This window comes from Bradysia coprophila, unplaced genomic scaffold (genome assembly GCF_014529535.1).
Source record: "Bradysia coprophila strain Holo2 unplaced genomic scaffold, BU_Bcop_v1 contig_561, whole genome shotgun sequence".
NCBI classification, from domain to species: domain Eukaryota; kingdom Metazoa; phylum Arthropoda; class Insecta; order Diptera; family Sciaridae; genus Bradysia; species Bradysia coprophila.
The window spans coordinates 2,501,567-2,515,621 of record NW_023503807.1 but is presented as its reverse complement, the minus strand read 5'-3'; the positions used below and the strand labels follow the sequence as shown (position 1 = coordinate 2,515,621).

Here is a 14,055-nt window from a genome sequence, read left to right as displayed (position 1 = left end):
TAGGATCACAATCACCAACTCATCAAAATAAACATTTGGACACAGGTGCATAATATTTATTACTCACTATCACTAAACCCCCGTGAAATGAGTCACTTAGTTCATTGACATCAACGTTAACGCTCATTTCCCGCGGGCTCAGCAAGTTAATAATAGTAAATTATTTACCATTGGGGCAAATGATGGAAATGGTACTTCTTGTGTGAAATTTACCGATCGAGGCGCAGCCGAGGTCGATAAACACACAAGAAATACCGTTTAAACAGTTGGTTTAATGTCAGAGCATTCCAACGTTCCATATAAGGGACGGGTAAAAAAGCTGATCTGGTGCTTTGTTTGTGATCGACAATTACGCTGCCTCTTTTACCGTATGTTACATATCGGACTACACAGGAAAACAGAGGATTATTGTCGATTTCAGCAACGTAAAATTGCTAGTGTTTTCGGCCCTATACATACTTTGTACCGCGGCATTTTCCCCCAAAATTTTCCTTTTTTTTCAAAAATCGACAATAAAAGCATTCATTTCACTGGCGTTCTTCACAATTTCAAGCCCAACAAGGTTAATGTGCTATCCATACAATACAATATAATTTTCATCGCTGTTTCAGTATCGGTTACACACAGAGAACACACTTCATCTTTGAGTCGTAGGTAGAATCTTACATTTATTTTGATTTCTTTAAATTTGCATAAACATAAACGAAATGCCATTTCTCGAAGTAAAAAGTTTTCTTTTAACACACACAGTCGTTTCTCTTCTTCAACGCCAGGAAACGATTTAAGGAAGTCAAAGTGTACGCACAAGCAAACAAATAGTAAAACAAAAAAGAATGAAAATATATTTCATGCAAATGCGAGTGAAAACATACATTTTTCAAATGGTTTTCTGTTTTTTTTTTTTGTGTGTGTTCGGTTCGTACAGTTTTTGTTATTCTCATCCGCTTCATTGAACACAAAGAGCTGCTCCATAAAGTTTAAACAGCCAAGTCTCTTTTGATTTCTGGTGTGAAATTATGATGCTATTCAATTTGCATCTTACCATTTGGTATTTATTATTTTGGATCAGCGTAATGATATCAATAATTGCCGGCGTCGAATCAATTGATTTGTTCAATTCGCTGAAGCTACTATCCGTTTATTTCAATCAAAATAATCAATCTCGCACACCAGATGCAATGCTGGGAATTCATTTTGTGAAGTGTAAACGCTTGAAATTTTGTGTTTTAATTAAAATTTCGCAGTAGACCAGAATACAATTAACAATTGGGGAATTTCGGTTTATTTTCCAGTGCTACTTAAGTCAACATATGATGGTTGCGTTGATAGTGAAACATTTGTTGCAACTCGAATTAATGAGCTTTTGGACGACTTTAACAAAATAAACATTCAATCAAATAGTAGTGGATCAGCAAACTCATACAATACAATCGGTAAGTGATTTTCACATTCACATATTGTGGGAATTATAGACTGATGTGACAGTTGAATAAAGCTATTCCTTATCATATCATACTCCGACGAACAATAAAGACAAGAAACCATATTTCCATTCCGTATATGGAACCATTGTTCTAACAAAATTTAAATTTAAAAAGAAAACTTACAAAGTTTCTACGTAGACCGTTCTGGATCTCTTATAGTTGCTACATGAATCATGATTGTGGAGTGATACATAGAAAACCACTATTCTAGCTTTGATGGGGACATTTGACGGTGATGATAATTTTCGCCGGGGGGATGAATTTCGATCGTCAGTGCATCGTGAAGGTTTCTGTTTTGTTTGCCTTTTTGTTTATTTGCTTGAATATTGACTGAATTTTCACTGTTTTCTTGCTACGTTTCGGGTTTCCCTTCACAGTAGCTTTCCGTTTGCGCCCAAACATTCCATCAGTAGATGGCAAATTTTCATTGTAAATTTTCAATGCTCGTTCAATCGAAAATTTACTTCCTTGGGAAGGGATCAGTTGGAAACAACTGATGATGGCTGGATCACGCCACTGAGTCCCGAGGTCGAAACAGCGTCTTTGCTTCTTTGTTTTCACTTCACGTGATCGATGTGGGTGGGTAATGGAAGAGCTTTCTTGCTCTGTTAGTTCTTGAATTTGTAGACATTTTACCTGTGAATTCTTGTTTGCCTGTTTAATTTTTTGTGATTTTTTTGTAAACGTTTTGACTGTGATTTCTTAAGAGTTTATTGCAGCTTAAGTTGCTAACACTTATAGGCATTTGAGCTTCTTGAATTTATGGGCATTTCAGCCACTTTCAGTACCTCTTGGTAGGTATTTCAGCTTTTTAGTTTGTTCTTTTCAAATCTTTTCAAGAATCTTTTCGAAGTTTTTAGTTTATTAGGCTCGCGCTGTGGGTGTGTTCTACTGTTGCATTTAGTCCGTTGCTAAATCGCAACGTAAAAAAAACCGGCGCTGGCCTTTCTATTTTTGTTAATAATGTTTCGGGTATTTGCAGTTTGGGAACGACCCTATCAGATTCCCTTTTACAAAATGTAACTTAGAAGCTAATTCAACGACCATATTGAGTTTGTTCCTTTAACAAAATTTTTGTTCCGATTTTTTTTTTTGGTGATTCTAGCTTTAGTTGGGACATTTGATGATTTTTTCTCAACTTTTTGCTCGAATCAAGGAAAGTTTCATTTAGGAAATAGCAATTTTTCACTTGAGCCTGCGACATTTTTCCATATTTTTCAGTAAAATTGATCACATTTCTCAAATTTTCCATCAATTTTCTGAGAAATGTGGAAAATGTTTCCAAAATTTTGCACATTCCTATATTTTTCTTAGATTTCCACTTTTTTTAATTTTCATGAAAAAATTGGGAAATGAGAGAAATTTTCCTTAATTTTCCGGAAAAATTTTAAAAATCCAACATTTTCCGTCAGAAATTCTGTAATTTTCAGGAAAATTAGGAAAAATTTCGGAAACATTTTATTGAAATTTTCTTACATTTTCCTAGAAAATATGAGAAATTGAGGAAAATGTCTCCAAAATTTTTCACGTTTTTCAAAATTGTTCAAGAAAATTTCCCAAATTATCAAATTTTATTAAGTTTTCCAAAGTTTCCCTAAATTTTCTTGAAAAATATGGAAATAATGAAGCTCTGATCAAATCAGAACAAATGCGAAAATCTGAAAATTTTGGGAAAATGTTTCTACCAATCAGAATGGCCATCACGTCTATAAAAGAGCCACATTATTCCCATTCGTGTGCCACCGATTCATCCTTATTTCCTCTTGTTTCCAGTTTCCCAGCAATTATTGGAGTTTGACTTTGTGCCAGCTGAGAAAGTCAGATACGGTGAAATTTTCACAGCCAACCAACCATTCATGACATATGATGAATATCTGTACAAAGTGGACACCGGGTCGCCAACTGCACTGGAATCAGGTTGTGGACGAGATAAACGGTGAAAAGAAAATTAATTTTATTTTATTCGATTGATCGATTTTCAGATGTGTGTTTGGCCGAATTGTTAAATTCAAATTCGAACGTTTGTTTCGTTAGCTCCATATGCTCGGCGATAATGTCATGGAAAATCGAATCGTACGGCTATCAATTGACTCACAAGTAATTTTCTCAATTTATACCAGCAAATGAATTTTCATTACACTAACTACGAAAATTGTAATTTTCGCTTCCCGAATGAGATGCGAAAGTTTAAAAATTCAACTCTCAGTAAGCCACGACATCACAATAGGTGCGAAAGTACTTTCGCCCCCCAAACGAGGATGCGATATTCATTTGTGTACCTGTTTTGGACGATTGATTTTAGGCAATTTCGCGGATTGTAGGCCGAACGAAGTGAGGTCTACAAGCGAAAGTGCCTTAAATCAACCGTCCCAAACAGGTGCACATGTGAGTTTTCATGCAGAGGGCCGGAAACCCGAGAAAATTCGAAAAATTGCCCTCATTTTCGGCCCCGAAGCATGAAAAAGTAAATGACAGCAACAACAGAGGAGCGAAAGTACGTTCGGCTCTCAAACGAAGATGCGAAAGTAAATGACAGCAACAACATGTGTTCAGTCTGGTGTCGTTGTGATCGCTGTGATTGTTGTGATAGAAAAGAACGATGCCAATAATTTATTATTTTTTCTTATACCAGGGGGCTGCCGCCCCTGGACCCCCGCATATTTCAGCATATTTCGGTAAATTTCATCAGTTGGAACGTGTTTAGGAAGCTCAAATTACAATTTTAGTAGTTATTGTAATGAAAAGCTGTATGGATCACATGGCACGACGTAAAAAAATTCAACCTGTGCGATTGCCGCCCTGGCCTTCGGCCACGGGCTGCAAACTTCGCACACGGTTGAATTTTTTTACTTTCGTCCCTTGTGATCCAAATAACCATTGTCTGTTTTGCTCTCTATTTTTGATTTTGAAAAAAATAAAAATTCTTAAAATCATTGACGGCTTTGTGTATCATGAATGCTATAAACAAAATCCGACGATTTTTAATAATTTAATTCCAGATTGTTGTACTACACTGTTTTATCGCAAAGCAATTGTACGTCGAATTTCGAACCATATTCTTCGGTCCGAGCAATAATTACGTTGCTCTGTTCGCATATTTATCAAGAAAGTATTTTGATTTACAAAATGGAATTTCCATCAGACATGAATGATTTACTGTTGGAGCAAGGTTAGTGTTGGACGACGTATATAAATATTTACATTAAAAATCATATTTTCGAACTTGAATTTATATTAATTTCTAAAATGTACATCGCGGAGTGTGTTGAGGAGGATTTAATGCGATGTGTAGTCAACTAAAATCAAACGAAAAGTTTTTTCTTTCTTTTGTGCCGTGTTTTAGTGCTGCTGTGTGGCTTCAATGGATATGCCGAATTTTTGGAAGAACGATGGATTAGGAATATTGTCGAATGGCAGAATTCGGCGAGCGGATGCTACGAATATCATGGTGAGCGCAGAGACAAGAGAAGCATGGTGATATTACGGGACAACTGTTCCGATCATATGACTGGACTTGCAGCTGCTGCAATCAGTATGTTCATCAGAATTCTACTTTTAGAAATTTAAATTAGTTCTAAGACTCAGTGCTAGCCATTCCTTTGACTTAATAAATAAACTGCATGCTCGCTAGTGCGGTGCTTCGTTTATGGTAAGTCGAATATAACTCCTTACCTTACACAAAATATGTTTATTCCGGGAATTATTCACGTTCAAATGTTCTTAAAATTCAAATTCATTTCCTACGATTTGAGATTACTTTGATGTAATCCAAAATGGTTGAGCCTCGATGAATTGTAACGGGTCAATACTACTGTAAGCAGACGGAAAATCTTTTGACCAATAAATTACGCACTTCCTTACGATGTGTATTAAAGAGACTTAATTAAGTGAGATGTCAATCAAAGGAAGAGTGATTTTCCCTACATTCAGAATTGTTTCAGTAGAGTGACTAACTGCTATAGTCTCGGTCACATTTGCATAAGCAAAAAGTGTACTCATCGCATCACCATTAACCACCCATGCATGTTTGGAAAGCTGAGACTATAGTAACCCAACGAGGAGACGATCTTTTAGGCGCTTTGTAGGGGAAGGAAGTCATAGAAACCGACGAAGGCAAATTTTTTCATTTTTTTTTTGTTTTCACTTACTCATATCTCAATGTAGAGATAAGTCCTAAACCAGAGTCAAAAATTTAAATTTTTTGATTTTTGAGCCTTCTAAATGCAATTTATCAAAAACCGACCGGGTCAGAACATTTCTAAATTTCAACACAAAAGGTGCTTTGAATCCAATATTTCAGCCAAACGTTAATTGACACAAAAGGTACTGCTAGACATATTTACTAGAAACAACTATAATTTCAATTTAGTACAACAAAAGGAAGTGCAAACTTTTAATGATTATTTTCCGTGTGCATCCATCTCAACACCACTTTTCATTTTGTATTCATAAGTTGAACTGAGTCATCATTTATTTTCTCGTCAGCATAGTCCTCGTACTTTTTATTTCTTTGATCTCTACAGAAGACGAAAGAGACGAAAAGTAGAAAATTTATCACTGTGCTCAAGATGGAAAATATGTATTACAACGGACGGATTTCATTCTCATAATTACAACAGTGAAGGTATTATATAACTGTTATGATGATACCTCATTCCAAACTATGTGTTACAAAGTAACGTTAATTAATGCTTTAAGGCGATGTGTCTTGAGATTTGCTATGCAACGAACCCCCGAAAATATCGTCTCAACTGATTTTATTGTAAAGGTTGATTGGAATATGGTAATATATAAGGTTTAGTCGCTTCTTAGGAAGATGTCAATTACGCTAGGCAGTTTGTAAAAAATGTTAAAAATCATAACAATTTTTTTCCCGTCCTCCCATAGTGAATGAATTGGACACATTTCGGGGAAAAGCACTATTTACGAGCCCAATGTTTGTTACGCGCACAACATGAAAGAGAAGAGTACAGAAGATAGTACAATAGAACCCTTCTTTCATATTTTATCACTTATGGTGGTCAGCGCTCGTAAGTAACACAGCGCACATAAATTATACTATGTACTCTGTGCCAAGGCTCTGAAAGAACCTTGCTATGTGCTACTTGCGTGTATTTTGACGCTGAATTCTGTGCTGTACACTGTTAAAAAAAATTCGTCAACATACGTCCAGTATGTATCAAATGGCTGACAGGCAGCTTCATTTCTGTCTTCCTTCAGATATGTATATTCCAACGTCTGACATGTATATTGTACATGTCCGACGCATAATCATACATACTGCTCGTGACTATTCGTGTCACTCGTGACTTCTCGAGATTTCCGCCACTTTCATTTGAATTATTTTCTTTTAGTATGGGGCAATTAGAAATTTTTATATGGACGAACGACATCGCAAAAATCGGAACAAAAGCGAACTCGACGGTTTTCGGTTGACCTTGGGGTCCTCTATGTCCCAAAAGTCCCTTTCGAAAAAATGTCAAAGACTTGAGAAAATCGAGAAAAACCGAAAAAATTCTTGAAAATTTATTTGCACCACATTCCAGATACCCCAAAGTATACAAAACAAGTTAAAACCAGAAAAAATATTTTTTTACTCACGAGAAATGAATTTTTAATAGCTATTTTCATAATAAGGTAGTAAATGGGATTGTTTTGCGCACTAGATGTGAGATTGCCGATACGAGCGAAGCGAGTTCGGCAACACATCGTGTGCGCAAAACCCCCATTTACTACCGTGTTAGGAACAAGGTTTTATCTCCTGTAATGTCATAATCACCATAAAAACCAATTTAAAAAAATCAAACTGAAACATCAACACGCCATTCGGCTAGTCGGTTGGCCTGTAGAGGCGCCACATTTTTTTTATAGTACTTCAATCTCACTGTACTATTTTTTTGTGTAACAACTTCACATTGATTCATTCCCATGAAATGTCACAGCAGTGAAGTTTGTTCATGAAAAAATAATTCAGTGACAGCAGTCTTTTTATGAAGAAAAGTACTAAATTGTAGTAGATTTTACCCTTAGTTTCTAAACTCCATTCTCCTATGACACCGTCACTCATTCATATTCCCCACAAATGAAACACACATCTAGTACACTGTCAAGAATTTGTCAATTTTCAGTGAATAAATGTGAAATTATCGAAGTTCGCCGTGAATGAATGAGAAAATATCGAAGTTTTACGTGAATAAATGAGAAAATATCGAAGATAGCGATGCGCAAATGACCAATTGTCGAAATTTTCAGTTAATAAACGTAACGTCCTGTGAATGACGTGTTTAAATCTGGCCCATTTTGATTCTAAAAGTGACACTCAAATTGTGAATATTATGACATTACAGGAGATAAAGTCTTTAAAGACTTCCGCGAAACAAAAGTTTGACTTTATACCGCCATATCGAAAGTCCGTATCTCCAAATTTTTGTGGAAAGTGGCTTAAAAACATCTCTGGACTATACTGAACACTTTATAAGCAGCATATGTCATAACTTTTTTTCAGAAACAAAAATGTTTCTCGCATGTTGAAAATTTGCTTACAGGCTGAAAAACGGCCGACTCAAAGTATATTCCATACAAATTTCTCGATAATTTTGTTCAGCACCTGTGCGGAAACGTTCACTGCTTAATTGGTCTTTAAATTGTTCGAAACAATTTAATCTAACAAGCAGACCGAGCATACTGACCTTAATACCGCTCAACGTTTCATTCATCATTTTCACCCTTTCATCTTTTCGTTTCATTTGAACTATCTGATAATTCCTCAACATCGTTGCAATGTAAGCATTCAGTGGAAACATCAGAATCATGACGATTAATCCGGAAAATACAGCTACCTGAAATGGATTTGATTTTCGTTGAAATTTGAATGTTCGCTTGTGGGTCGAGTTCATAGCAAATGTTATTTGGGTGTACGTACGCCGAGAATCTGATAGAGGAAATATAATGACAAAGCAATGGTTAACGGTCCAGCCCATATGATATGCAAATATTGTATAAGTTCGAAGAATCTGTAAAGAAATGGTGACATCAAGAGGGGATATTCAATGGGATATTATATTCTACCGATAAATTAATTCAAAACTACCGATAAAAAATAATAAATGACCGATAAACACGGTACCGATAAAAAATAATAAAGTACCGATAGCGAAATTCCCAAGGACCGATAAAAATATTCAAAACTACCGATAACTTTTTACCGATGAAAAGTACTAAAGTACCGATAAACTGGTCGTTTTATCGATCATTTATCATTTTCTATCGGTAGTTTATTACTTTCCATCGGTAATTCATTATTTTCTATCGGTAGTTTAATACTTTCTATCGATCATTAATTATTTTTTATCGGTAGTTCATTATTTTGTATCGGTACTTTAATTTTTTTTATCGGCAGTTTATAATACTTAATGTTAATGGTCAATTGTTCTTCAAATTTACGCATTATACATGGTTCGCGGTACACCGTGCAATTGAGTCAATTGTTGTTATCGATTGGTCAAACATAAATTTTTAGTGCTCAAGATTTTTTAGACAATAAAAAACAAAATAGAAAAAAATAACGGAAGTAATAATAGAGAAATGAAAACACAACAAAAACCAATTTATAAATGTCGTAAATGTCGTGAGGCTCCCCGTCCAGGCCCGAACTGGCCATACTGGGCGTTCGGGCGATTCCCGAAGGGCCTTTTGCCTCAGTCTGGCGAAGTCCCGGCAGGGCTTTTTTAAATTTCAACCATTTGGTGTTCAAACAAATGCAGCCCATTTTAGCGAACTTATGGTAAATCCTACTGATTGGAAATCGAAAAAAAATAACAGAAAGGCCTCAGTTGGAAAATTTTGAAAAAAAAATTCCATTTGAAATCGAAGAAAAATCAACAGAAAGGCCTCAGGAGGAAAAATTTTGATTGAAAATTGAAAAAAATTAACAGAAAGGTCCTGAGTGGAAACATTTCTATTGGAAATCAAAAAAATTAACAGAAAGGCCTCAGTAGACGAAATTTGATTCTAAATCAAAGAAAAATTAACAGAAAGCTCGACAGAAAGGCCCCAGTTAAAAATTTCTATTGGAAATCGAAAAAAATTAACAGAAAGGCCTCAGTTGGAAAATTTTGATTGGAAATCGAAAAAAAATAACAGAATTACAGTAGAAAAATTTCCATTTGAAATCGAAGAAAAATCAACAGAAAGGCCCCAGTGATGAACTACCGATAGAAAGTAATAAACTACCGATAGAAAATGGAATTTGACCGATGAATAGTCGTAAAATTATTAATTTATCGGTATTTTATCACTTTTTATCGGTAAAAAGTTATCGGTACTTTTGAATATTTTTATCGGTACTTGTGAATTTGTCTATCGATAATTTATTATTTTCTATCGGTACCGTATTTATCGGTCATTTATTATTTTTTATCGGTAGTTTTGAATTAATTTATCGGTCGTTTATTAGTATCCATATTCAATTAGAGGGATTCTTTCGAAAAACAGCCTACTGAAATCGGACACACTTTCCAGCGGACTTTTTTATGTGTCCCTAGATATTCCAGCCCCTTGTGTCAGAAAAAGTCGGCTCGCTAGCTTTAAGTTTTTCGAATTTTTTCTTTATCTTATGTGATTGAGCATGAAAAACTGTGGAACTAAATTTTTTTTCTGGAAAATGGAAAATCGCTTTTCCGGCCGGAAAAGCGGTTTATACGAAAAAATTTAAACTCCAATATCTATCGAACGCGACAACTTTATCCAAAAATTCTTTTTTTCCTTGAAAGCCTGATTCAATACCAACATTTCGTGGAACAACTTTTTTTTTTGTAAAATAAAATGGCGTCGATATAGGAATCTTCCCAAAAAATGACCCTGAAAATTCCTAAACTTTGAATTCACCTCACACCGTCAATTCAAAACTGATTTCGAAAAATGAGGATTCCTTAGAAAGCTTAAGTCAGTACCTTTCGAATGCTGCCCGGCGGGCTTGACGCCGTTTTCTAAATGTCGAGATATAATCCAGGATTTCCACGGTTCCTAGAACTGATATTTTCCAACATTCTTTAGTATTTATTTCTGAGCAAAATAGTGACGCATGATTAATTTTTGCTGATGAATTTTGAAGAATAGCATGTCCACATCATTTTAGAATCGAATCCTAGTCATAAATCTAGCTCTGGATGTTGTGGATGTCATTCAATACCCAAATTTGCATAGCTCGTCAAAATAAACCCTAATTTTGCACTAAACTACTTTGAATTCGACGATTTAACACCAGAAGTGTTTTAAATAGTGATAACTAACTGCTCCATACATTCGTGTTACGTTCCTTCCTGATGTTCCATCGTCTTCCCAGCTCTAGAACCTATGGATTTCTCGCATTTTTATCGGATTTTTTTCATGTTTTTCTGGATTTATGTCTTTCTTGAGGTAATACGAGGTCAGTTCCTATCAACTGCCCATTCCTTATGGGTCCTTCAACTTCTAGGTTCCCGGCTTCCGACCGGAAAAGCGATTTTCCATTTTCCAGAAAAAAATTTAGTTCCACAGTTTTTCATGCTCAATCACATGAGATAAAGAAAAAATTCGAAAAACTTAAAGCGAGCGGATTGACACAAGGGGCTGGACTAAGAAGCCAAAATGAAAATTTCTCCAGGCACATGGAACGTAGAAGGTCTTGTGAGGTGTCATTGGAAAGGTTATTGCATGTTCTTTCTGGGCAAATAGGGAGAATCTCCATTGAGATCAGGGATAACAGATTTTTGAATTTTTTTGTTGTGTTCCGGATGCAGAGGAATCGCTAGAAGTTCATAGAAATAATCAAATTTGTATCCATTTTTACAACTACCCATATCACAGAATGGATGACTTTTAAACAGAAAGTTCATGCAATAACCTTCATAACTACGTCTTACACGTCCTTCTACGTTTAGTATACTTGGAGGAATTTCGATCACCTCTCACTATCCACAGAAATGTCCAGGATACCGTTCTAGACACATATAAAAAATTCAACTGGAAAGTGCACCCGGTTTCGGTAGGCTGTTTTTAAAAGAAAATCCCTCTTTCAATAGAGACAGACAATAATGGGTCGTTCCATAGTTCGAAGCTTTTCCTAAAGAAACTTTCTGGGAATTTTTTTTATAATTTTGATAGTGTAGGCGGGGTCATTCATTGACAGCGTTCCACTCCGTCGACTAATCGTGTCGGCAATAAACAAAAGAAAAAATTCCAACAAACCTCTGTGCATCGATGATCATTAAATTAACAATTTCTCCGACTGTCGTGTCTTTCTTCGCAGAATTCGATACGGTCAGCGCCTTTTTGTATATCGCACTAATCAATGCACTTCTAATGCGAAATCCAACCAGAAAAGATTTGTACAAAAATTGACCGTTAATTAAGGACGATCCAACGGAAACTAGAAATAGGCCAACGGCGAACAGGATTCCATGCCATAGTGGGGCATCAAAGTCGCCGGTGAAGTTGATGAGAAGGCTAAAAGTTTCGGTTTATGCATTTTAACTTCTTACATGTAGCGGACCATCAATGTACCTTAAAAGCTGTGGCGATGCGAAAGCTAGTACGTCCAGAGCTAACTTTAAAAATCCAGCAAAGTAAAATGTTCCACCAAATGTCTTGAACATAGCAGGTAGAATCGATCCCTAAAATTTTGAACATTTCCAAAGAATAATTAATCGAAAAGCTCATCATTAGCAGGGTCTGTTGGTAAATTCATTTACCGAATTTACCAAAATTTACCGGAATTTACCGAATATTTACCGAATTTTACCGAATCATAAATTCGGTAAATTTCGGTAAAAAATCGGAAAATTCTGTAACTGAATTCACCCTGTTCGTTGGTGACCTACGTTTGTCGTTTTGTTATTCGAATCATCTTTGCTTGGCTTCGCTTTACTATGCGCTTTCCGTTTACCACTTTCAACACTTTCTTGCCAGTGTTTCTCGAAGCCGGGTACCAATTCTCGAGTAGTGTCTTCTGGTCGAATATCCCACATATGATCGGTCGTCAATGGAGTCCGGTAGCCCATCCACGCAAACGAATCGAACCAGATGAAGAACAGTTTCCTCAAAAAACTGGCTTCGATTTCCGGATTCGGTTGCCTTTGCTCTGCATACGCTGACTTCGAGGGCTTCTTATCAGAGAAACAATTCACGAGCAATTGTACGGTGACCAACGGAAAATAGAACATGTAGCTCAAAAACTGATAGTCATGCCACGATATCTTTTCACTTCCTAATCATACAAAAAGCGATTGAGATAACGTTCGCTGCGATTGCTGTTTCAAATTTACCGAATGTGGGAGTTCTTTGTTGAAATTGAACGATCTCGGAACGGTATTGTGGTATCGCACACACTACCAATGTTAGCCAAAACAGGAACAAACTACCCGATGATACAATGCCATTAGCTTTGTGCAGGTACGCTAAGTAAATGGCTAGAAGCTAAAGGAAAATCGTTTTCAAGGGAATCACTTGACACTTATGGTGACGAGACACTTACAAATGTAACTATTTTAACGGCTGGAGATACCATGTACACATTTTGCAAGCTGTATTCGCTGCGATACGCTGCAGCTATTGATAAGTCGACAATACACAGACATATTAGTAGCGATGGAATAACCAGACGTGCGATGTTGATAAATCCCCAAGGAATATTGCCGTACTTGCTGCATCTAATGTAGTAAATATCCAGTGGAGCTAGCACGAAAAGGAGTAAGCATGGTGCCCAAACGAGTATTGTCAGTTCAAAGCATTGTGTAAAGTGTGGATCTATTGTATGCCAGGTTGTATTCGAATCCTGCGATGCATTAGCGGACAGAGAACCATTAGGAAATTGGAATTTATTAATGGATTGACGTAAACGAACCCACAGCTGCGATCCACAAAATCCAAACATTTTCTTTTCATTCACTTTTTTTCTCGCAAATTTTTCAACAAAAAAATTTAAATTCGCAATATCGACTGTACACACAACCTTACTTCACCGCAAACATCAAATGACTAAATGATCGAACACATGGGAATTTTACGTTGTGATGTATTTCATCTTTTATCTCCCGAGTTATCAACAAAAGCAAATAATACAAAAAACGTTTAGTTCACGTATCACTTTCGTAATACCCAACGCATCACCGATAAGGATTTGAGAATTGGCTGAGTTTAAAAAGTTCACTCGAACACAGCTATTCGAATATTAATCAAGACCTGTTACTGCTGAGTAAGTGTGTGAGAGATTAGATTGATTTATCACTTCGATTATTTGATATCAATCGAAGAAAGTTAGAAAATGACAAGAAAATCGACGGTTTGCAACACTAAATGCAATGCAAAAGTGTTAAGCAATTATAGGTGAAACCATAGCACTGCTCCGAGCGTTAACACTCGTATATCAGGGGTCAAATGGGATTCAACTTTTGATACATGTATGTGTTTAACTGTAGGTTAAATAGTAAAGCATGGCTATTATTTGTACGGCACACTTCTGATACCATAAGCTTCCAATTAATGCTAGAAGCAGTGCTATTGACAAACATTTCCATTCAACAAATGAATTTGG

At 36.1% G+C, this 14,055-nt stretch overlaps 2 protein-coding genes across 2 annotated transcripts; one reads left to right on the top strand and one right to left on the bottom strand.

The window, feature by feature from the left end:
- Nucleotides 1-956: 956 nt before the first annotated feature.
- Nucleotides 957-5,162, top strand: LOC119083210 (UPF0764 protein C16orf89 homolog). The gene is made up of 6 exons (XM_037192877.1): nucleotides 957-1,203; nucleotides 1,293-1,433; nucleotides 3,258-3,401; nucleotides 3,467-3,581; nucleotides 4,484-4,653; nucleotides 4,828-5,162. The coding sequence occupies exons 1-6, from the start codon at nucleotides 1,017-1,019 to the stop codon at nucleotides 5,049-5,051; spliced, it is 981 nt and encodes a 326-aa protein (XP_037048772.1). The 5' UTR covers nucleotides 957-1,016; the 3' UTR covers nucleotides 5,052-5,162.
- Nucleotides 5,163-7,561: 2,399 nt separating this feature from the next.
- On the bottom strand, nucleotides 7,562-13,693 carry LOC119083091 (multidrug resistance-associated protein 1-like). Its single transcript, XM_037192714.1, has 9 exons — nucleotides 13,366-13,693; nucleotides 12,997-13,296; nucleotides 12,788-12,938; nucleotides 12,344-12,729; nucleotides 12,027-12,136; nucleotides 11,712-11,969; nucleotides 8,407-8,497; nucleotides 8,174-8,323; nucleotides 7,562-8,091 (listed from the first exon to the last, which is right to left on the bottom strand). The coding sequence occupies exons 1-9, from the start codon at nucleotides 13,393-13,395 to the stop codon at nucleotides 8,047-8,049; spliced, it is 1,521 nt and encodes a 506-aa protein (XP_037048609.1). The 5' UTR covers nucleotides 13,396-13,693; the 3' UTR covers nucleotides 7,562-8,046.
- Between the last annotated feature and the right edge of the window lie 362 nt (nucleotides 13,694-14,055).